The sequence below is a fragment of the Podarcis gaigeae genome (genome assembly GCF_964106915.1).
Source record: "Podarcis gaigeae genome assembly, chromosome: 13".
NCBI lineage: Eukaryota > Metazoa > Chordata > Lepidosauria > Squamata > Lacertidae > Podarcis > Podarcis gaigeae.
This window is the reverse complement of record NC_139689.1, coordinates 44,133,616-44,157,460: the sequence shown is the minus strand read 5'-3', so window position 1 is coordinate 44,157,460 and position 23,845 is coordinate 44,133,616. Positions and strand designations below refer to the sequence as shown.

The 23,845-nt window shown below is 48.4% G+C and overlaps 2 protein-coding genes across 5 annotated transcripts in view; one reads left to right on the top strand and one right to left on the bottom strand.

The window, feature by feature from the left end:
* LOC310830103 (putative protein PTGES3L) overlaps positions 1-10,599 on the top strand; it is a 280,219-nt gene extending 269,620 nt beyond the window's left edge. For both annotated transcript variants that reach the window (XM_083709675.1, XM_083709670.1), the window contains 7 exons: positions 72-188; positions 2,520-2,650; positions 5,701-5,767; positions 6,263-6,354; positions 7,083-7,137; positions 9,123-9,217; positions 10,376-10,599. In XM_083709675.1, the coding sequence (XP_083565801.1) occupies positions 72-188; positions 2,520-2,650; positions 5,701-5,767; positions 6,263-6,354; positions 7,083-7,137; positions 9,123-9,217; positions 10,376-10,511 (693 nt within the window). In that variant the 3' untranslated portion in view covers positions 10,512-10,599. The remainder of the gene's footprint in view (positions 1-71; positions 189-2,519; positions 2,651-5,700; positions 5,768-6,262; positions 6,355-7,082; positions 7,138-9,122; positions 9,218-10,375) is intronic.
* A 1,019-nt stretch (positions 10,600-11,618) lies between these two features.
* Positions 11,619-21,271, bottom strand: LOC310830135 (glucose-6-phosphatase catalytic subunit 1-like). Of its 3 annotated transcripts, XM_083709780.1 has the most exons (6): positions 20,973-21,258; positions 19,329-19,357; positions 18,430-18,539; positions 18,230-18,335; positions 15,456-15,571; positions 11,619-13,175 (listed from the first exon to the last, which is right to left on the bottom strand). In XM_083709780.1, exons 2-6 carry the CDS (start codon positions 19,340-19,342, stop codon positions 12,667-12,669), a joined length of 855 nt encoding a protein of 284 aa, XP_083565906.1. In that variant the 5' UTR covers positions 19,343-19,357; positions 20,973-21,258; the 3' UTR covers positions 11,619-12,666. The 3 variants fall into 3 exon arrangements, with proteins under 3 accessions (XP_083565906.1, XP_083565904.1, XP_083565905.1); XM_083709778.1 differs by lacking the exon at positions 19,329-19,357 and having other exon boundaries at positions 20,973-21,271; XM_083709779.1 differs by lacking the exon at positions 20,973-21,258 and having other exon boundaries at positions 19,269-19,357.
* Between the last annotated feature and the right edge of the window lie 2,574 nt (positions 21,272-23,845).

The following is a 23,845-nucleotide window of genomic DNA, read 5'->3' as shown; positions in this document are numbered from 1 at the left end:
GTAAGCAAGAGGCAAGAAGAGGGAGAGAGGTCTGCGACATGTGGTTTTCTTAACCTTGTACTGCATTGCAGGTGAGGAGCCGTGGATTGCCGGACGACCATACGGGGCCCGTGCGGATTATAAGCATTGAGGGTGTCGATGCCAATATGTGTTGTGGCACACACATCTCCAACCTCGGTGACCTGCAGGTGAGAGTCATGGGGGCAGGGGGTGGCTTGCAGCACCAGGATCAAGGTCTTTGCCAGGTTGGACCCCCTCACAAATGAGCACAGGATTGCCTTGCCACTCACATCTGTTGTGAGAACACATTCTGCCCCTTCGTGACACATGAGAAGCTGCCATTGGTGTAACTCTGAGCTTCAGTAAAGCAAATAATTTAATTAGACAGCGCCTTATATGATATTGGGGACGCGGGTGGCGCTGTGGGTTAAACCACAGAGCCTAGGACTTGCCGATCAGAAGGTCGGCGGTTCGAATCTCCGTGATGGGGTGAGCTCCCGTTGTTTGGTCCCTGATCCTGCCAACCTAGCAGTTCGAAAGCACGTCAAAGTGCAAGTAGATAAATAGGGACCGCTCCAGCAGGAAGGTAAACGGCATTTCCGTGTGCTGCTCTGACTTGCCAGAAGTGGCTTAGTCATGCTGGCCACATGACCCGGAAGCTGTACTCCGGCTCCCTCGGCCAATAAAGCGAGATGAGCGCTGCAACCCCAGAGTCGGTCACGACTGGACCTAATGGTCAGGGGTCCCTTTACCTTTACTATATGATATTGAGCGACAGGATAGTCTGGCCACAGTAAGGAAATTTTGTCCATGGTACGATTATTTTCCACCTAATCGTTTTGACACTTTGGCACCCTATTTGAAAAATTTAACAATTCCAGGGTTGATTTCAAAACATTCCACTGGAAAATGGTTATGTCCCTGTGGAGATGACAGTATTGAGTCAGCGGCTAATGTGTTTCTGGCTTGCACTCTTTATAAAGATTTGAGGAGTGAGGTTATTACCCCTCCAATACTGTCCACGCCGGGTTGCTCAAACATTGCTACAGAGTCCTTTTAGTAGTTCAAGATGATCAGGTGACAGCAAAAACTGCAAGGTTTTTAGCGGGGGCAATTAGAATAAGATCTTTTATTTGATTATTGATGTAAACCCCCCAAAATGTATTTTGTATAGTTATGTTTTTACCTCTATCTTTAGTACATTCTATTTTATTGCTATGGCTAGTGGCTGATGCAAATAAAGATTCTCTCTATGTGATCTATACCATTGGTCTAGGTAGCTCAGTGTCCAGGATTTCAGGCAGGGATCTCTCTCCTGGCCCTACCCAGCAATACCAGGGATTGCAAAGCAGATCTCCTTCTTAATTTGGACACCATTTTTTTCTGACAAGGCTTCTCTGCTGCTTGTCAGTAGTCAGCCAGAAATTTTACAAGTGATTCCTTCCTTCGGATAGTGAAGTAATTGGGAGAACCATCCTTCTTTTAAATTACCTGCCTGTGCTTTTCTAACAAACGCCTGGACGCGTAGAACTATAGGAAGTTTTCTTCGCCAGATCAGACCAATGTGTAAACAGTGGATTATTTTCACTGCCCAGCACAGGCTCTGCAGGGTTTCTGGTGGAAATCTTCACCTGGAGATACCGTATTTTTCGCTCTATAGGATGCACCGGACCATAGGACGCACCTTGTTTTAGAGGGGGAGAACAAGAAAAAAAAATTCTCCCACTCTCTGCCCAGCGCCCCCCCTTCAGTGAAGCGGCAGGAGGCGCTGCGCAGAGGGGGAGAATTCCCCCCCCCCGTTCTCCCCCTCTAAAACAAGGTGCCATTCAAGGTGCGTTCAGTCGCCTTCAGGCGGCTACCTTGGAAGCCTGGAGAGCGAGAGGGGTCGGTGCGCACCGACCCCTCTCGCTCTCCAGGCTTCGGGTTCCTTTCTACCTGCTCTTTGGGGCTGGCGGGGGGAAGCCCACCACCAGCCCCAAAGAGCAGGTCGGGGAGCAGCGGAAAGGCACGAAGCCTTCCTGCTGCTCTGCAAGCTTCTCGAGGCTGCCGGGGAAGCCCGGAGCTATGGCTTCTTTAGCCCCGCGCACCCTCTCCCGGCAGGGAGAGGCAGCACGCGGCTATGGCCTGTGGGCTTTAAGGAGCGCGCTGCTCCTGTGGGCTTTTCTACGAGGAGGGAGAAGGAACTGACTGGCCGCATCAGTCCCTTCTCCCTCCTGAGGAAAAGCCCACAAGAGCCGCGCGGAGCTTGTATGCCGCTTTTGGGGGCTTTTCCTGCCTGCCTCCCCCCTGCATTCGCTCCATAGGATGCACACACATTTCCCCTTCATTCTTGGAGGGGAAAAAGGGCGTCCTATAGAGCGAAAACTACGGTAGATTCCAGGGTATGGATCTGGGACCTTGCAAGGCAGATGTTCTACTACTGAGCTTGGACCTTTTCCCACTTTCAATATAAGGGACAGGATAGGTGTGTGCAGATGTAGTATTTTACCACTCAAGACAAATGTGTTTGTCTTCTGAAGATGGTTAAGCTCTTGGGCACCGAAAAAGGGAAGAAGAACAAGACCAACTTAGTTTTCCTCGCTGGGAACCGAGTGCTGAAAACGTTGGAGCGAAGCCACACAACCGAGAAGTCCTTCACATCACTGCTTAAGCAAGTATTTTTATTCCCCTGTCCCAGAGAATGAAACAAAAGTCTCAGAAGGGTGACTGGAAACCCACCGGCCTTCACATTTCATTTGAACTCTCAAAAGGAAAAGCACACAAAGGTGGGGATTTTCCCTCAAGGCAAGATATTGTGAGTTGTATAGGCAAATCGGTTGTTTATGGAAGTTGGGCCAGTTATTTCTGGTCTGATCTTAGGGCTCGGGATGAGTAGCGGAAGGGTTTCAACAGCCATACCGTAAATGGATTTAAAGATAACTGTTCCCAAACAATGGTTTTAAAAGGGGATGGGACAAGTTCATGGAAGATAAATTTTTCAGTGGCTACAAGCCACAAGGGCTGTGCTCTGCCTGCACAGTCTGAAGTCAGCACTGTGTCTGAATACCAGTTGCTGGAAACCACAGGAGGAGAAAATGTTCTTATGCTTGGGCCATAATAATAATAATAATAATAATAATAATAATAATAATAATAATAAATTTATAAGCTACCCACTTGACTGGGTTGCCCCAGCCATTCTGGGAAGCTTCCATTAGAACACATTAAACATTAAAAGATTAAATGTTTAAAACCATTAAAAACTTCTCTATACAGGGCTGCCTTCAGGTATCTTCTAAAAGTCGGATACAGTCATACCTCCAGTTGAAGTAGCTTCGGGATGAATATTTCCGAGTTGCGCTCCGTGGAAGCGTGTTACTTCCGAGTTTCGCCGCTCGTGAATGCGCAGACGCTCAAAATGACGTCACGTGCATGCGCGGAAGCAGCGAAACGCGACCCACGCACGCGCAGTCACATGTTACGTTCACTTCAGGATGCGAACGGGGCTCCAGAACGGATCCCATTCGCATCCAGAGGTACCACTGTAGTTGTTTATGTCCTTGACATCTGATGGAAGGGCGTTCCATAGGGCGGGAGACCACTCAGTATTTTTATTATGCATTTTCTGTTTTTTATATTGTGTTTTTATGTTGGGAACTGCCCTGAGATCTACAGATGAAGGGCAGTATACAAATAATAATAATAATAATAATAATAATAATAATAATAATAATAATACAGTGGAACCTTGGTTGTCGAACGTAATCCGTTCCGGAAGACTGTTCGACTTACGAAACGTTTGACAACCAAGGCGCAGTGGCCGGTCAGCAAAATCCATTGGAAAAATGGAGAAATGTACCTCCAAAGCCGTTCGACCTCAGGGGCGCATTCGAAAACAGAAGCATTCGCTTCTGGGTTGTTGGCGTCTGAAAGCAAAAACATTCGGCATCCAAGGTGTTTGACAACCAAAGTTCCACTGTAATAATAATAATAACAGAAGATCCTCTGCTTCATTCTCTGTACAGTGGTGCCTTGCAAGACGAAAAGAATCCGTTCCGCGATTCTCTTCGTCTAGCGTTTTTTCGTCTTGCGAAGCAAGCCCATTGACAGCTTAGTGGATTAGCGCTACAGCGGTCTAGCGGCTTCCAGCGGCTTAGCGGCTTAGGAAAGGGGGGGGGGAGCGGGGAAAAACCCGCAGGAACTCGCAAGATTTTTTCGTCTTGGGAAGCAACCCCATAGGGAAATTCGTTTTGCGAAGCGCCTCCAAAACGGAAAACCCTTTCATCTAGCGGGTTTTCCGTCTTGTGAGGCATTTGTCTTGCGGGGCACCACTGTAACTTCATGTCCCACATTGAGGGAGCCGCCAAAAGGCCCTCGGAGCTGGACCTCAGTGTCCGGGCTGAATGATGGGAGTGGAGACGCTCCTTCAGGTATACAGAACCGAGACCATTTAGGGCTTTAAAGGTCGGCCCCAACACTTTGAATTGTGCTCAGAAACGTACTGCATGAGAGCTTCCCACAGGCATCTGGGTGGCTGCTGTGAGGATCTTGGACTAGGTGGGCCATTGGCCTGATCCAGCGGGCCTATCTTATGTTCTAAACCAGGCACCCCCAAACTCGGCACTCCAGATGTTTCGGGACTACAACTCCCATCATCCCTAGCTAATAGGACCAGTGTGTTAGAATTCCTGCTCTGTGATTGCAGTCATAGGATTGTTGTTTCTCACATGATGGTGTATGTTTTGACTCCACAGAGTGGGAAGTGACGGAGAGAGGATGTTTGTGTTACTGTGTTCCATGAAGTGGGACTATTGTCCTTTGTTCTTTCTCTTTGTTGTCTGATGCTAGAGAGAGAGGGAGCCATGTTGCAGTGCTCCGTGTGTGTTTATATATGTAAATAAAGTAGATTAGCCAAAAGGCTGAGTTGCTGAGGAGGTCTGTGAAGCAAACTGTGAACACTCTGCAGATCCCTAAGTGTGCCGATGTCTGTTGGCATCGGTCGCTGTGATATTCGGGCTGAAGAAAGCTTTTGAAGCTCCCGAATGATCGACGAGGAGGGAGAGACCCATGCCAGTCAGGCGTGGGTCCTACTCGAGTGTAGGACGAGTTCCTGACACAGTGGTCAGGGATGGTGGGAACTGTAGTCCCAAAACATCGGGAGGGCCGAGTTTGGGAATGCCTATTCTAAACAATTATAGGGATGCGGGTGGTGCTGTGAGTTAAACCACAGAGCCTAGGACTTGCCGATCAGAAGGTCGGCGGTTCGAATCCCCTTGACGGGGTGAGCTCCCGTTGCTCGGTCCCTGCTCCTGCCAACCTAGCAGTTCGAAAGCACGTCAAAGTACAAGTAGATAAATAGGTACCACTCTGGCGGGAAGGTAAACAGCGTTTCCATGCGCTGCTCTGGTTTGCCAGAAGCGGCTTAGTCATGCTGGCCACATGACCCGGAAGCTGTACACTGGCTCCCTCGGCCAATAAAGTGAGATGAGCGCCACAACCCCAGAGTCGGCCACGACTGGACCTAATGGTCAGGGGTCCCTTTATCTATTCTAAACCATACAGCTGTTGGTATTGGCCCTCAGTTCAGTTGTGCATCTCCACTGAACACAAGCTGTTTCACTCCCCACCACCACCTTTTCCTCCCTCATCCCCAAGCTTGTACTCTTATTAGATGATGTACCAACCCTCCCTGAAGGCCTCTTGTTACCCTTCCCGTTTTAGGACTGGCCCTGAAGAGCACGTGGAAGCTGTTAAGAGGCTACAGAACTCTCTGAAGCTGCTCCAAAAGGTACAGTTGAGCAATGGCCACCTTCCTCCGTGAACTTTTCTGGAGCCATGGCGGGGAATCCCAGGTCCCCGAAAGGTCAAAGGCGGTGTCAGGGAACTGCCATCAGCTCAGAGGCGAGAGGTGGAAGGGCAGCTGGATTGCAGGGAGCCTCCAAAGATCGTGGGAAGCAGCACTTCCTCCACTCTTGCTTGAGTATTGGAACAGAGGGGTGGTGGGCTGCCAGGGTGATTGTCCCAGGCACATTTTTCCAGGGGACACCCCCCTCCCCAAGTCAGCCCTGTCCCACTTTGTGAGGCTAGGATCTGAACAGATCCCACCTCGCAAAGTAGCTCAGGGCTGGTGTCACTCCAGTTTTGCCAGCGGCGAGGGCTGGGCCGGCATGTGGCAGGCTCTGTTCACCCCCGCGCCCCAGCACACACAGGCTCCCCCTGCCCTGGCACCATGAAAACACGCACAACTGCTATGTCCACTTTCCGACGTCTACTTCTCTTTCAGAGCAACTTGAACCTACTGAGGGATTTAGCCGTCCTCACAGCTCAGAGCTTAAAAAACAACCTGGATCAGGAACCTGTTCTGGTGTTGCACAGGTGAGGGGAAAGGTCGTGTTGGGTTTGCATGGGGTGACTGTTTTAAATACCCAGAAAAAATAGGAAAATTCTGGATGCTATCTACTTTGCCACTTGAAAGGTACTGCTGATTTTTAACCCCCATTTAGAAACTGCTGTTCTCACTCACCTTACCTATACAGCTGTACCTCGGGTTAAGTACTTAATTCGTTCCGGAGGTCCATTCTTAACCTGAAACTGTTCTTAACCTGAAGCACCACTGCTGCTGGAGCATGATTTCTGTTCTCATCCTGAAGCAAAGTTCTTAACCCGAGGTACTGTTTCTGGGTTAGGGGAGTCTGTAACCTGAAGCGTATGTAACCCGAGGTACCACTGTACAGGTTTTTGAGGCCCGTCAAAGCAAAATTGTGTGTTATATATTTCTTAATTAAAAAAAAAAAACCCACACACAATGTGGATCAATGCAACCTAAATGAATTATTAATACTTTTTTTTTGCTTAAGTCAGTCTAGTCATTACTGGTTTCTTTCTCGCAGGGCTGGTGGACCTATTGTAGGGAAAGGTGCGGCAGAGGTGGAATTTTCAATCCTGCTTTCTCAGGACTTGGGATGGGGATAGGGAAGTTTGCTCCACTTCAGCTGGCTGTTGGGGGCATGGCCGGGACCCATTTAAATGGAGGCACGAGACGGAGGTCTTCCTCTTGGCTCACTCCCTCAATCTGGATTGTTCTCATTTTCCCTCTCTTGCAGGAAAGACGGTGATTCTGAGTTCATGAACATCATTGCGAATGAGATTGGCGCTGGGGTGAGTATCTCTCTCTTGTTTCTCTGAGCTTTGGCACCAGATATAGTGGGGTTTTGAGAGGTGCTGAAGGCTCCCTACTTTGAGCTGGAAAGGTTCCCACCTCCAGCGTATCAACACAAATCCGATCCAACCAGGCCTTTAAAAACTTACCGTATTTTTCGTCCCATAGGACGCTCCGTCCCATAGAACGCACCTAGTTTTTTGGGGGGGGAAATAAAGGAAATTCCCCCCCTTTATTTCCCCCCCAAAACCAGGTCGGGGAACAGCGGGATGGTGGCGCTGTGCCTCCCCGCTGTCCCCCAAGCTTGTGGGGCTGGCCGATGTCTGCCCGAAGTGTGGGGCGCTCTGCTTCAGCGCGCCCCGCGCTCCGTGCAGCAGGCTGCTATCCGCAGCCTAGGGAGCCCTGCGGGAACTCCCTCGGGCTCCCCAGGCTTGCTGATAGCTTCCTAAAGCCTGGAGAGCGAGAGGGGTCGGTGCGCACCGACGCCTCTCGCTCTCTACGCTTCAGCGAAAGCCTGTATTCGCCCCATAGGACGCACACAGATTTCCCTTCATTTTTGGAGGGGGAAAAGTGCATCCTATAGGGCGAAAAATATGGTAATTGTTTTTACAGATTATGCAGCTGACAAATCAAAAGTGAAATTAAAATTAGGACAGCTGGTTACAGAAGTAGCAGCTCACAGTGTGCAGCATAGCTATAAAATCTAATGTGATATAGACGAGATAGAATTGATTCAATGAGCACCTGCTATTAGAAAATAGAAACTATTTTGTTCTAACTTTTGTGGTTAAAATACTGCTATTTAATGTGACGCTACCAAATACCAATTAGGAATAAAGAGATCACAGCAAAATTTATAAAATATTACTGAATCCACACCATACATTTAGAGCTGATGACTTTTCACAAAGAATCCTGAGAACCATAGTGTACCTCCACAGACCTACAGTTCCCAGGATTCTGACTGCCCCAGATAAGCTAAATTTGGTTTGATTCTTGCATCCATGACTACTGCTTATACCCCGAAAGATTAAAAGGTTTATTCATTAGCTTGGTGACATTTCCATTTATGGCACGGTCTGTTTACCTGTGGACCTCCATATGTTATGTTTTATTCTGACTCTCTGCATCAGATTATTATAAAGCCACTCCCGACCTAAGGACGGGGTGTGTGTGTTGCAGGCTCACGCCCCCGTCTACATTCTCGCGGGGCTGGCGGCAGCCCCGTGGGACTCAGGGATTCCCCAGTCTCATTAGTATTCATCACCCTCGGGCCAGCCAATCAGCTGGCGGTAGGGGCAGGGCTTACCTAGGTGCTCTTAAGGTCAAGGCAGCCCTGGCTCGCCCCCTTTTCTTCTCTACGGCAGCAGCGGTTTCCCACCCAACCTCCCTCTAGGTTGCATCCAGACTTTGTTATGGGCTTCGGCTGGTCGCCGCAAGGGGCCTGGTAGGAGTTTTTCCACTTGGCTAATTGGCATTGTTTTTGAAAGCCATTTGGTTTTTTTCGCTTACCTTGTAGCAAAACGTCACAACTCCTGGTTTTCGTGGTTAGGCATTGGCAGGGGTAATGTTATGCAAATGAGGTCAGGGGGGAGGAACGCCATCACCTCCCCCACATCTTGAAGGGTAGTTCGTTAAAGGACTCCGGGGGGCGTCGCCTCATCCGAAACCTACGGAGGCTAGGGCCTAAAGCGCGCCCCCGAGCGGTAACCCCCTGGGGGAGCGCCTAGGGATGAGCATCTCGGGGGCTCCCCCTGTTGGTGCTTAACCCTTCCCGGTTAGACCGGATAGTATGTTAGGGCCAATGCCTAAAGCCAATACCCCTCTTACCTGTAATCAATAAAGTTGTGGCCATTTTCGCCCATTAACATTAATTCTGGTGTCTTTATTTACTCCATCTGTGGGAGGAGGCGGGAATCGCCACGCAAAGTGTGTGTGTTCTTCGTTGAATATTTTGTTGTTGTAAACAACCTTCTTCTAGCAGGAAACCCTCCTTTTCCTATCTGTGGGAGATGAAAAAGCAGCTGGGCTTTTTCTCCTCGCGGGACCCCCAGACGCTGTGGAGAAACTGGGCCCCAGGTGAGTCATTCAAGCCAGCTGGATAAATTCAGGCCTGGATTGGTGTGTGTGTTGGGGAGGGAGCATGGATGTTCATTTTGGCCGGTCAGGAAGAAAAGAATCACAGGTTTCTGGGGGTCTTTGAAAGAAGAGACAGAGACAAGCAAATTCATGCAGCAGTTGCAGGGCTGAAACAAATCAGCCAGGCTAGGACATGGCTAGGGCTGGGCGATATATCAGATTTGAAGGCCATATCACGATATTGGCTTCATCATTGTTGACCTGGCAATATATCATGAATCGTCTGTGTGTGTGTTTGCTATGCAAAATTCACAGTGTGGGTAAAACCATGAAGCCAGCCAATGCCTCCACATCAGGCGTAGGCAAACTCGGCCCTCTAGATGTTTTGAGACTACAATTCCCATCATCCCTGACCACTGGTCCTGTTAGCTAGGGGTGATGGGAGTTGTAGTCCCAAAAACATCTGGAGGGCCGAGTTTGCCTATGCCTGCTCTACATAGTTCCATCCCTATTTCAAACATTGTGCTCTTTTGTTATATCGCAATGCTGAGCTTGTGATATAGCGCAATGTTGAAAACCAGAGATTGCCCAGCCCCGGGCGTGGCTCTTGGAATATATTCCAGAAATTCGTTTGACTTCCAAAAATGTTCGAAAACCAAGGTGCAGCTTCCAATTGGCTGCAGGAGCTTCCTGCACTCAGTCGGAAGCCGCATCGGATGTTTGGATTCCAAAGAACGTTCGCAAACCGGAACACTCACTTCTGGGTTTGCGGCGTTCGGGAGCCAAAATTCACGAGTACCAAGGCGTTTTTGGCAGCCAAGGTACGACTGTACAGTGGTACCTCTGGCTAAGAACTTAATTCGTTCTGGAGGTCCGTTCTTAACCTGAAACTGTTCTTAACCTGAAGCACCACTTTAGCTAATGGGGCCTCCCACTGCCGCCATGCTGCTGCTGCACGATTTCTGTTCTCATCCTGAAGCAAAGTTCTTAACCTGAAGCACTATTTCTGGGTTAGCAGAGTCTGTAACCTGAAGTGTATTTAACCTGAAGCGTCTGTAACCTGAAGTACCATTGTACTCTATGAGAGCCCATTGACCAACCAAGCAAATGTGGCGCGAGGAGAAGCTAGTCTGACCTTGTTGCTGTTCTTCCCCCAAGGGTGGCTGAACTGCTGGAAGGAAAAGGGGCTGGGAAGCGGGGCCGCTACCAGGGCAAAGCCATGCGGATGAGCCGGCGGCCAGAGGTGGAAGCGCTCCTCCGGACATTTGTCAGCGAACGGAGCACAGAGCAGTGATGGGATAGACAACGGGAATAAATGGCGCACTGTGAATATGACAACCGTTCTTAAGGACTGTAAAGTAATAAACTAAGGATTTCTCCCCCTTTAGGTTCTTACTTTCAGTGTGGCAGTGTCAACAAAGGAGACCGGGGGTCTGATTTGGAAACAGCAGTGAAGTGAGAGATTTCAAGGGGGGGGGGTAAAAGTGAGGGGTGGATAGGGAAAGCATTCCTGGAAGCCAATGCTGTCTTTCCTAGAAGGAACCTCCCCCCTGTTAATGCTGGAGAGTCCCTCTGAGCCCTTGCACTGATTTTTGCACGTCCCCAAATCGGTCTCAATCCCAAATCAAGCCCCGCAGGTGTTTGCTACTTCTTTTCTCTCTCTTTTTGACCACTTCAGCTGGGCCTCTGGAGACTCCCTGCACACTACAGCCAAGGTGCTCCAAAGGCAGATATTGCTAAATGTTTGTATCTTAAAATGTGCTTATGGAGGAGTAAGCCTCACCAAGGACTGCCCCACTGTCAGGAGGGAGTCAGATATGTTTGGGCATTAAGCACAGCTCGGTCCCTGCTCCTGCCAACCTAGCAATTTGAAAGCACGTCAGAGTGCAAGTAGATAAATAGGTACCACTCCGACGGGAAGGTAAATGGCGTTTCCATGTGCTGCTCTGGTTCGCCAGAAGCGGCTTAGTCCTGCTGGCCACATGACCCGGAAGCTGTACCCTCGGCCAGTAAAGCAAGATGAGTGCCGCAACCCCAGAGTCGGTCACGACTGGACCTAATGGTCAAGGGTCCCTTTACCTTTACCTTTACCTTTACCACTGTCCGCCAGAGTTTTCTTGCTAACCTAGAAGTTGTTGAATACAGTGGTACCTCGGGTTAAGTACTTAATTCGTTCCGGAGGTCCGTTCTTAACCTGAAACTGTTCTGAACCTGAGGTACCACTTTAGCTAATGGGGCCTCCCGCCACCGCTGCACAATTTCTGTTCTCATCCTGAAGCAAAGCTTTTAACCCAAAGTACTATTTCTGGGTTAGCGGAGTCTGTAACCTGAAGCGCCTGTAATCCGAGGTACCACTGTACGTGACTTTGTTTCTTGAGCAATATGACAGTGCACTGATTCATTTCCTGGAAAGTTTGCTTAGGGTTGTATTGCTAGTAAAAGACATCCTTTAACATAAGAAAGCCACACACCCACCATTACCAGAGAGACTTGGGTCTTCTACCTATATTGTGCCAAAGGAAGGCATGTTAGGAATAATCATCCACAAAACCCACAAGACTAAATTGGAACAGAGGGCAAAATGCAGATATCCAAGACTGAAGTGAGATGACAAAGAGGAAAGACTGAGTTGTGGCTGGTAGAGGAATGGAGACAAATAAGGAGAAGCGTGTATACATTCATAGTGAGAGACAGGAAGAAACCAGGAGAAGGCACCTGAACGGAGATCAGAAAGAGCAATTGGTTGCAGCAAAAACTACTATTGAATGCCCAAGATACCCCCAGCTCGCTTTAAAACGGAAAGGAACTTCATCTATCTTTCTGTTCAAGTTTGGACTCTGAAGATTTTTTTTTTTCACAACACACATTTACACTTGTCACCGTAGGGCTGGGAGAGAACCTTGCCTGTTATCCTGGAGATCCGCTGCCAGTCTAGACAGACCAACAGTATGGTTTGATGTAAGGCAGCTTCCTATGTACAGTGGTACCTCGGGTTAAGTACTTAATTCATTTCGGAGGTCCGTTCTTAACCTGAAACTGTTCTTAACCTGAAGCACCACTTTAGCTAATGGGGCCTCCTGCTGCCGCCGTGCCGCCGGAGCACGATTTCTTTTCTCATCCTGAAGCAAAGTTCTTAACCCAAGGTATTATTTCTGGGTTAGTGGAGTCTGTAACCTGAAGCGTATGTAACCTGAAGCGTATGTAACCCGAGGTACCACTGTACCTGTCCTTGCCGCTGTTCTTGATTGGATGTCAGAATGCTATTGATGCTAACCTGGGGGAAGTTCGTATTCATCAATGTGCAGAGGAGCTCAGTTCCATCTCCCACAAAAGAGTCGGCAATGTTCCTAGGTTTTGTAAAGCTTTAGTCCTGAGTCCCGAGCGCCCTTGCAAGAGCTGGAACAGGAGAACCACGTCCAAGGTAGCTGTGTTCCAAACTTTCTGCCCCCCTATGCGTCTTTCTTTGTCTGCCAGAAGAGCCAGGAGATGCAGTAGGGGATCAGGGCCACAGCACAGATGTGAGCGCAGGTGTTCCTGCAGAAGGAGAGGATGTAGAAGAGGATCTCCCTGTCGGTGGGCAGCTCGAAGGAATCAAACAGGTGCAGGACGGACAGGGAGCAAACGATGCAGCTGAGGCGGAAGGCCAGCTGCGGCCTTTGCTTCCCTTTGCAGCTCTGCGCGTACATTGGAGAGTTGAGGCCCAGCCCCAGGCCCAGCAGGATGCCCAGGTTGCGAAGCAGGCTGGCAAAGGGCGTCGTGTCGATATGGACCCACTCTGGCCGCTCACACCACTTGTGGGCCTTCTCCAGCGTCCACAGGAGGTCCACCCCCAGCATCTTGAGCAGCAGGTAGAAGCCCAGGGCAAAGCCAAAGAGGAAGAAAGTGGTGCCCACGTATCTCCTCAGGCTGGCGTTGTAGATGGAGCGGACGTGCTCAAAGAACACTGCCACCAGCATCCCTGAGGAGGGGGGAAACCGTTCTGTTTAGCTGGAATATCCACAAACACATCCACGCAACGCCTCTCCCTTCAGTGTTGTTGACGCAGGGCTGAGTGAGAGGGTTTGGGAGTTGAACTTTAGAGAATAAGCAGTCAGCCATTTAGTGCATCAAAGCACTGGTTATCAAACCCTATGCGTGGCCCATCTGTGTCTCCTTGAACCTGGACACAAGGTGCACACAAGGTCCTAAAAAGGTAAAGGGACCCCTGACCATTAGGTCCAGCCGTGGCCGACTCTGGGGTTGTGGCACTCATCTTGCTTTATTGGCCGAGGGAGCCGGCGTACAGCTTCCGGGTCATGTGGCCAGCATGACTAAGCCGCTTCTGGCGAACCAGAGCAGCGCCCGGAAACGCCGTTTACCTTCCCGTCGGAGCGGTACCTATTTATCTACTTGCACTTTGACGTGCTTTCGAACTCCTAGGTTGGCAGGAGCAGGGACCGAGCAACGGGAGCTCACCCTGTCACAGGGATTCGAACTGCCGACCTTCTGATCGGCAAATCCTAGGCTCTGTGGTTTAACCCACAGCGCCACCCGCGACCCACATGAGGTGCCCATAAGGGTCCTATCTCTCCTCTATAAATCAAAAAGCAGAACTTCACTTCCTCTCGTTTTACTTTTTCTCTCTTGTCCATATTCACACACACACACACACACACACACACACACACACACCAGGGCAGCCGTAGCAGTGTTAGCTGGTGCCCACTCGTACTGGTAGGCCTGAGGTCAGGAAGACCAACAGTAGCCAGAGCCAAATGGCAGACAGAGCCCTCTAATTCTAGTTTTGCCTCAAACCTCCTCCTCCTGGCTAACATTCATCATAGCTCAGTTGGTAGAGCATGAGACCCCTGAAGTGGGTTCAAGCCCCACATTGGGCGAAAGATTCTTGCGTTGCAGGGGGTTGGATTAGATGACCCTCGGGTCCCCTTCCAATTCTACATTTCTATGACTTCTACAATCACATTACTGAGACCAAGGAAGCTGCCCCAGCCGACACCAGGATTGGCAATAAGGAAGAAAGGTGATGGGGTGGCCGTGGCAGCTGACTGGTGCCAGCCTGAGGTGGGTGGGCCAGTGCCCCATTCCCCAGATTGGCCAGCCTCCACCAAGTCCCTTTCTTCCCAGCCACTAGCCAGGTTCCCTGACAATGCACTTGAGGCCAGAGCCCACCAAGGCTGCCACATAAGCCATCCTTTTAACCAGAATATCACCATACTGGATATTCCTCTTCAGAGACTCATTTTGTTGGGAGAGTTTAACCCAAACTCCTGTCACAAGGCAAGATAGCCCACCTGGTGCCCCTTTTATATTGGAACATCCAACTCAGTTGCACTAAGGTTAGGCTTGCTTTATCGGCAATTTACTGCCAAAAGGAAAAAACCACACAATAAAACAATAAAATCACATAAACATTATAAAGAGCTGGTTTATCAGTACAATGTGATGTAATTGGCACTGCCCAAATTCCCAGGAAAACAAAAATAATTTGTGTGGTGCCAAAGGAATGGCGCCAGGCAGGTGTCCCTGGGGAGAGCATTATACAGCAGTGGTTGCGGATTATTCCTACAAGCAAAGCATGCCACACATATCACAGCAGAGAGCAAGGTTACAAGTCACCAACAACAATATTCAATTTGGCTGGGGCAAAATTATTTCCTCCTGACTCCAGTCAAAGATCAACCTGGATCCAAGGTTTCTGGTTCAATCCCCAGATGGGACAACTGCATATACGTGCATTGCTGGGCATTCGACTCCTTTGCATATCGTTTGACTCTATAATAATATAATAATAATAATTTATTATTTATACCCCGCCCATCCGGCTGAGTTTCCCCAGCCACTCTGTGCGGCTTCCAACAAAATATTAAAATACAATAGTCTGTTAAACATTAAAAGCTTCCCTAAACAGGGCTGCCTTCAGATGTCTTCTTAAAGTCTGGTTGTTGTTCTCTTTGACATCTGGTGGGGGGGGGGGCGTTCCACAGGGCAGGTGCCACTACTGAGAAGGCCCTCTGCCTGGTTCCCTATAACTTGGCTTCTCGCAGTGAGGGAACCGCCAGAAAGCCCTCGGTGCTGGACCTCAGAACAATGGGGGTGGAGATCCTCCTTCAGGTATACTGGACTGAGGCCAGTACACACACACACACCACCTAACCGTCTTCTGTTTCTAGTGAATAAAGGCCTTTTCGCTGGTGCACAGAAATTTCGTTGTGCAGCTAAAAGCCTAGGAAAAACTCACCCGAGATCACACCTGAGATTACTTGGTGTGGGAAGTGTGCAGCGAGGAAGACTCTAGATAAGCAGACGCAGACCTGCACAGTCCAGAATCCCGCCCAGAGGAGACCACGCAGACACCTGGGAGTGAGGGGGACTTGTTCAGACCAGAGCAAAAGCAGGAATTATCTTACCACACCACCATCTAAATCAGCGGTTCTCAACCTGTGGGTCCCCAGATGTTGTTGGACTACAGCTCCCATCATCCCTGAGCTCTGGCCTTGCTAGCTAGGGGTGGTGGGAGTTGTAGTTCAACAACATCTGGGGACCCACAGGTTGAGAAAGGCTGATCTAAATCTTTGAGATCTAGAGCCATGATTCCTCTCTCTCTCTCTCTCTCTCTTGCTGACGAAAATATTGCCTTGCTTGAGAAAGCCAGTTCTGTAGCCACAGCCCAATGGCAAGAGTCAGCGAATGTCAGGCTTCAGGGAACTCTGTCCCTCCCCCAGTGGCAGCCAAGAAGCAGAGAAATCAGGAGTTCTTACCAAGTAATATATTCAAAAGTCGCAGAGAGAGACGAAGGAATGCGGTCTCCCCTAGATAATGGCATTGCTCCAAGTAAAGTCCCACCCCCTACGTCTCTCCTATTCTACGTCACCCCGTGCCGGCTAATAGCTTTCTGCGTCTGAGCTTTTTGTTCTACTACCCTCAATGCTCGTCTGGTTCCGGGAGGGGGGGGGGTCAGGAATGCTTTCCAAGGACACTGAGTCTGTCAGCTGTCTCTCCCCTGGTGCTGCTGCTTCCTGCTGCTCCCCCAATATTTCCCATCTTCTCCTCTCTGCAGCCTCTGAACTGTGACCTTCTGCAAACCACTGTTCTAAATCTATACTGTCCTCCTGTTCTCAGGGAGGTTCAGGAGAAGGGGGGCAGCCCTCACCACTTCTCCCCAGTCCAGCCCCTGACAGTGAACTTGTCTTCCAAAACCACTGCAGTCAAAGGCTGCATCCCACAATTTGTGAATTTACCATGTGATGGTTTCAAGATGATCTGCAGGTATAGGGGACCTTATTGCTCTCTATGTAGCTGGACTACAGCATCCCTCACCATTGTCCATGCTGGCTGTAGCTCATGGGAGGAGAGGTACAGCAATAAATATTCCCAATATTCCAAAACTGGACAGAATTTCAGTAAGTTGAAATTCAAAGACATGTTGAAGCGAGATGTTGCATAGAAAGGCAATGTAGAGGCTATTAAAAAAGAAATATCCCCCTACTTTTGCTGAGGCATGTTTAATTGCAATTGTCTTAAATGCTAACTTATCAGGACTCTGACCAATTCAGCCTGTGGCAGACTGACAGCCTTCATATCTTTCCATTTTTCTATATTGTATTGCTATTAACATTATTGTTATTATTGATTAAATTTGTATATCACCCTTAATCCGCAGATCTCAGGGTGGTTCACAGCATACAAATACAATATAAAACACATAACACATAATATAAACAATAACAAGCCAACAACCCCCCCCCCTTTCCCATAAACACATTTAAAATGCCATAGATTGTTCAATTGGGGTTAAAGGGATGTTTTTTGCCTGGTTGCTAAAGATATGTAATGAAGGCACCAGGTGAGCCGCCCAGGGGAGAGCATTCCACAAATGGGGAGCTACCACTGAAAAGGTCCTGCTCTCATATTGCCATTCTCTAGATCTCTCATGGAGGAGGCACATGTACAAGGGCCTAAGATTATGATCTCAAGGTCTGGGTAGGTTCATATGGAGAGAGGCAGTCCTTGAGGTATTGTGGTCCTGATCCGTTTAAGGCTTTATCGGTCAAAACCAGCACTTTGAATTGAAACTAATAGGCATTCAGTACAGTCCACCTAGGATCTGTGTAATATACTCAAACTGTCTTGCCTTGGTGAGCAACCTGGTTGCTGAATTCTGCACCAGCTGAAGTTTCCGAGTCGTCTTCAAAGGCAGCCTTGCATATAACGTCTTGCAGTAATCTAACCTTGATGTTACGAGAGCGTAGACCACAGACGTTACGTTATCCCTGTCCAGGTGGAGCATAGCTGGGCCACCAGCCAAAGCTGATGGAAGGCACTCCGAGCCACTAAGTCCACCTGAGCCTCAAGTGACAGCAGAGGCTCCAGAAGCATCTCCAAACTGTGTACCCACTCCTTCAGAGGGAGCGTAACCCCTTCAAGAGCAGGCAACCTCCCATCCATCTGGTCTAGGGAACCACCTGTTAACAGTATTTGCACTAGATTGTCATTACACCCCAGGGGCATCAGTTCTTGTCTCCTTGGAAGTATGGAGACAGAGGAGCAAAGTTGTTCTGAGATGCTCTCCTGTTGAGATAGCACGACATTGTCTTCCTAAAAGTAAGGTCCCAGCTGCTCTGAACCTCTGAGACCTGCATGTATAGGGTGGTATACTAATACAAATACTGATGGTTCTAGTTGCAGGTAGGTAGCCGTGTTGGTCTGTCGTAGTCAAAACAAAAAATAAAATACCGTATTTTTTGCTCCATAAGACTCACTTTTTCCCTCCTAAAAAGTAAGGGGAAATGTGTGTGCGTCTTATGGAGCGAATGCATGCTGCGCAGCTATCCCAGAAGCCAGAACAGCAAGAGGGATTGCTGCTTTCACTGCGCAGCAATCCCTCTTGCTGTTCTGGCTTCTGAGATTCAGAATATATTCTTGTTTTTCTCCTCCAAAACCTAGGTGTCTCTTGTGGTCTGGTGCGTCTTATAGAGTGATGGTGATGGTGCAGGTTGAGAGCAGGGGCCTCACCTGGCAGCCAAGGTCTCTTTCTGCAGCGGCAAGAGCTGCGACAGCAGGGCTGTCACCATGACATAGTAGACCCCAGAAGACCCCATGGCGTGACCAGAGGGGCTGCCTGGAGGGGAGAGACACAAGTGTAAATGAAAGGGGGAGGTCTTACAGCCACTTAAAGAAAGCACAGGGAGAAGAGGGGGCAGCTTCAACCTCACCTGGGCCAGTTTCGCAGGTGATGGGAAACTGCTGGATCACAGGGCGTGTTGCGGTGCCATAGTAATCGGTCTCGTGTACCCACCAGTAGGGTCTCTGTCCAAACAGGATCCTGTAAGGAGGGAAGATTAAGGAGTGGTGGTTGGGCCCCCAGAAACCGGAAGATGTAAGCCACTGCCTATTCCAGTTGCCTCAGTAAATCCATCTCAGAAGAAAAAGAAAAACCTAGCCCTCCATGTTTTCAGAGTAATAACAAACTTGCAGGGAATCCTACTGTTAAAGGCTTCAGGAACTGGAAAAGACTGGTGTGATTATTTTGTACTCAAGACTTCTAGTTCCCAGCCACATTTCCTTTCCCTCCCTCTTCCTCTTATAACCATTCACATTTAATTAATATTGCTTTCATTTCTAATTCCTTGCTACAGTTTTTAATTCCTGATTTTATTTATTGAGCTCTTTTAAATTTAAAAAATACCCTTACTATGAGTTGCCTGTGCGTCTCTTTGTTGACCTTAGATGGTTGTTTAATTTTTTTGAAAGCCCTTTGAATAGTATTTTAATAGAAAGGTAGCCTATCCATGTTTAAAAACCATCAAACAAATATCAGAAATCTGAATCGCCAATCTATGATGAAGCAATTTTCATTTAATTCTACAAAATAAAACTACATTTTGCAAAAGGAAGAAAAAGGGAGGGAGGGAGGGAGAGGGAAAAAGGAGGAAAATCAAATAAAATTATGTACATTTGGCTACTTCTTAAGTTAATCACAATCCCATGATTTGCTTTTTTAGGGCAAATTCTGGAAATGGAGGATTCATAGAATCACCGTGTTTGAAAGTACCAAAGATAATTCAGTGTCCTTCCTGACACAAAGGCAAAACTTCTCCCCAGAGACATTTACAATGTCCAGGCCATGCCATGGGAAAGCACCTACAGAACAAATAAATTATTCCATATTACTCAAGCAACTGAACCAAGGAGGGCTTCCTTTCCAAAAAGGAAAGGTTGGTTGCCCCCCCACAACTGGCCTGGCCCTTGCTGCCGGACGGAGAAGTCAAACTCCCAGTCTAGATTCCGACCAAAGTTTTAAAACATAAAACAGATCGGTAACTAGGCAAGGCACAGCTTATAAGATGCAGCAGGTACATAAGAACTCTAGATCAGGGGTCAGGAACCTTTTTCAGCCATGGGCCGGTCCACCGTCCCTCAGACCTTGGGAGGTGGACTATATTTTTGGGGGGGAAATGAACAAATTCCTATGCCCCAAAACTAGCCCAGAGATGCATTTTAAATAAAAGCACACATCCTACTCATGTAAAAACACCAGGCAGGCCCCACAAATAACCCAGAGATGCATCCTAAATAAAAGGACACATTCTACTCATGTAAAAACACGCTGATGCCCGGACCATCCACGGGCCGGATTGAGAAGGCGATTGGGCCGCATCTGGCCCCCGGGCCTTAGGTTGCCTACCCCTGCTCTAGATAGACGGCTAAACCCAAGCTAATATGTTGACATGTTGATCCAACAAGCGAGATGCCCCCTGCATCTTCCTTTTGAATAGCAGGAAGGGCACAGCATTGGTGAAGCAAGCAGTCGGAGTCCTAGGAATGGCAAGCAAATGGGCATGGAATGGGTTGAGTTTGCGAAGTCTGTTCACACCCATGCCAGCGTCTCTGTGTCCTTGGAGACAGAGGTTTTGTCAGAAGCAACTGAGCACCCAATTTACCCTCAGTTTCCTCCCCAGAATCTCCTTACTAACAGGAGGAGTCAATAGAGGTGTGAGACTTGCGGTTTCTGATGCCACAAGGGCAGAACACTCCTTTGCCAACCTCCTTGACTCCAGTTTCTCCAGATCTAGCTCTCTACACACTTGACTGCTAGCCTGCTCCTCAGCCTCATACACTTTTCGGGATCCCAAATCTACCTCCTGCACCCCGGCGTCGTCCAGCTCTAACTCTCCAAGCCCCTCCCAATCCTCTTCAGGATTCGACTATCTCCTTCATGACTCCTCACACCCCAGGGGATAGCTGTGGGTGGAAGCAATGCAGGGAATTCATTCTGTAAGTGCTCAAAGGCATTCTTTGGGAGAGGATTCATATGAAATGCAAAGCTGTGATTTAGCACTACAAGAATGCGTCTGGAAAGAGACCTGCATGCTTGCTCCTACCCCTTCCCTTTCCACACAAGCTCAGCTTAATTTCCTCCTTCTTAGTTTGGGTCAAACCATAGTTTGCCATCACATCTGAACCAGTAAACTATGGTTTGCTCTGGCCCTGAAAAACAGCGTCAAAATCTGGACAACGGGGTTCTTTTTATAATATCAAGCCAAGCTTTGACATTATGTTCAGACCAAACCTAAATTGCTACTTTGCATAGTCCTGGAAAACAGTGTCCAGGACAGAGTGCTGGCTCAGGTTAAGAACTAGGACTACCCGGGAATGGGGAGGGGAGCAACTGTGGTCTCTGGGCAATATGACTGAGAGGAGAACTTGTTCCTGACCCCCAAATGGGGTGATCAGGATTCTTAGACTCCGCGCTCACCACTTGAAAACCAGGTTCAACCAATCGCCGATCACAGCCACCCAGATGAGTCGGATTCCCACTTCCTCCTTCAGCTGGAACCAGATGGGGAAGAAGACAAAGAAAGTAGTTTTGAGGTCAGCGACTGTGGAGATGAAGATAAACCAGTCCTGGTAGCCCATGAAGTTCTCCTGGAGGTAGCTGGTGGCCTGGACCCCTGCGCTGTGCAGAAGGTCCATGGTGCAACTTCAGCAGGGATTGTCTTCTCCCACCTTCGCTCTTGCTCGTTTCCCTAGCCACTGAGCCTTTATTGTATCCGAAACCCCTGATCTTTGATCCTTAACTGCCTCCCCTCTCCAAAAAAATATTGACAGAGGCTGCAACATGAAGCAAAGTGTGTGTTTGTTTGCACGAGTCAGTGCTCCTGTTTTAGAGGGCATTGCTGCACCACTCACTCAGAACTACTTAAATGTCATTTCCTCTGGAACCCAAGTTTTATTTAATAGTATTCTCAGCGTACTCACTGAATTACAATTCACAGGACTTTGGGGGGAAAGCCATGACAGTTAAATATAATAATGTCTCTTTCTGGAGAAATTAGCAAGACAGCGAGAGCCGACAAATCACCTTAACTGCCGTAGAGTTTCTGTGCAATGCATGGGTCTAAGCCAGTGATGGCCAAACTCAGCCCTCCAGCTGTTTTTTTCGACTACAGTTCCCATCATCCCTAGCTAACAGGACTGGTGGTCAGGGATGATGGGAACTGTAGTCCCAAAACAGCTGGAGGGCCAAGTTTGGCCATCACTGGTCTAAACCATCAGCTACCTACAGGAGATGATGATACGAATAATAACAATTTAAAAACCAATCTAAGTTTGTAATGTAGGTTGGCCCGAAGGTCTCTGCTCTTTGTTGAGTCCATAAAAGGGCTTCATGGGTGGACATTTTTGGCACAAAGGTGAGCTTTGCAAGGGTTGAAATTTTGCTCGGAAGACCCTTGAGAGCTTGCTGTTTGTGCCTGTTTAGCTGCTTCTGTGCGATCGTTGTTTTCCAACGGTGGCTTTTCATCACAACATTATCCCAGCTGCTCACACTGACAATGTTACAAGACCAAGATTTGACACTGGGGCAAAGCCAGTTCAGAGTGAGGGTGAATAAAGTTCATTCAGAGTGAGAGTAAATAAAGATGATTCGGAGTGAGGGCAATGCTTTCTCTGTCATACTTCCCTCGTTTTGGGTGGGCAATGGATGGAGTGGGGTGGTGCTTGCCCTGAATGCATGTTGAGCACAAGAGCAAGGAATCAGCAAGGAGCCCTATTGCAGCAGCTGCCCAGCATCCGAACAATGAAGTAACTTCTCCACCTATAGATCCCACCTTCTCTACCATAGTGGTCACTCATAAGATGGGCAGAATTTTGCTGTTGTTCACAGCTCTCTCCACTTCCAAACTGCAAAAAAGTGAGCCCCCTTTTTCAAGCAGGGAATCTTCCTCTTCATCTGTTTACCCAGCTCTCTTTCTTTAATTATAGATGGAGAAATAAATAAATGAGACTACCAGGAGGAAGGGCAGATCTTTCCGCAATGATATGATGGGATGAAGCAGGAAGCCTTGTCAGGGAAGAGCGATATGAGGCGTGTCTCAATTTTCCCATAGAAGGTTGGGAGGATACACTGCTTTCATTTTATGAAAAAGTAAGTGTTGAGCCAGTAAAGATGTGCACTGGGCCAGTTTGGAAGCATGTGGGGATACAAGATGAGATCTCAGAAATCCGTGGTGTGTGGAGGCATTTAATAATAATAATAATAATAATAATAATAATAATAATAATAATAATTTATTATTTATACCCTGCCCATCTGTCTTCTAAAAGTCTGGTAGTTGTTTCTTTTACATCTGGTGGGAGGGCGTTCCACAGGGAGGGCGCCACTACCAAGAAGGCCCTCTGTCTGGTTCCCTGTAACTTGGCTTCTCGCAGCGAGGGTAACACCAGAAGGCCCTCCGCGCTGGACCTCAGTGTCCGGGTAGAACGATGGAGATGGAGAAGCTCCTTCAGGTATACTGGGCTGAGGCTGTTTAGGGCTTTAAAGGTCAGCACCAACACATTGAATTGTGCTTGGAAACGTACTGGGAGCCAGTGGAGGTCTTTCATGAAGACATCTGAAGGCAGCCCTGTTTAGGGAAGCTTTTAATGTTTGATGCATTACTGTATTTTAATATTTTGTTGGAAGCCATCCAGAGTGGCTGGGGAAACCCAGCCAGATGGGCGGGGTATAAATAATAAATTATTATTATTATTATTATTATTATTATTATTATTACTATTATTGACCGGTGTTATGTGGTCTCGGCGGCCGCTCCCAGTCACCAGTCTAGCTGCCGCATTCTGGATTACTTGTAGTTTCCGGGTCACCTTCAAAGGTAGCCCCACATAGAGTGCATTGCAGTAGTCCAAGCGAGAGATAGCCAGAGCATGCACCACTCTGGTGAGACAGTCCGCAGGCAGATAGGGTCTTTGTAGTGACCAAGGCTTCAGTCTTCTGCCTAGTGTGCCCTACACTACACCACTCCATCTCTAGAGGAAGCATAATAAAGGTAAAGGTAAAGGGACCCCTGGAAGTTAAGTCCAGTTGCGAACTACTCTGGGGTTGCGGTGCTCATCTCACTTTACTGGCCAAAGAGGCCGACGTTTGTCTGCAGACAGGTTTTCCAGGTCATGTGACCAGCATGACTAAGCTGCTTCTGGCGAAACCAGAGCAGCGCATGGAAACGCCGTTTACCTTCCTGCTGGAGCGGTACCTATTTATCTACTTGCACTTTTGACGTGCTTTCGAACTGCTAGGTTGGCAGGAGCAGGGACCAAGCAATGGGAGCTAACCCTAACCCAACCTTCCAA

Bases quoted from the DNA above. Each gene is read 5' to 3' on its own strand.
- LOC310830135 (XM_083709778.1), bottom strand. From the start codon at position 21,190: ATGGACCTTCTGCACAGCGCAGGGGTCCAGGCCACCAGCTACCTCCAG. The intron at 15,572-18,229 runs GTGAGGCCCCTG...CCTCACTCCCAG, and splicing joins AAAGAGACCTTGGCTGCCAG to GTGTCTGCGTGGTCTCCTCT. The intron at 13,176-15,455 runs GTGAGTTTTTCC...CCCCCTCCTCAG, and splicing joins AATCTCAGGTGTGATCTCGG to GGATGCTGGTGGCAGTGTTC.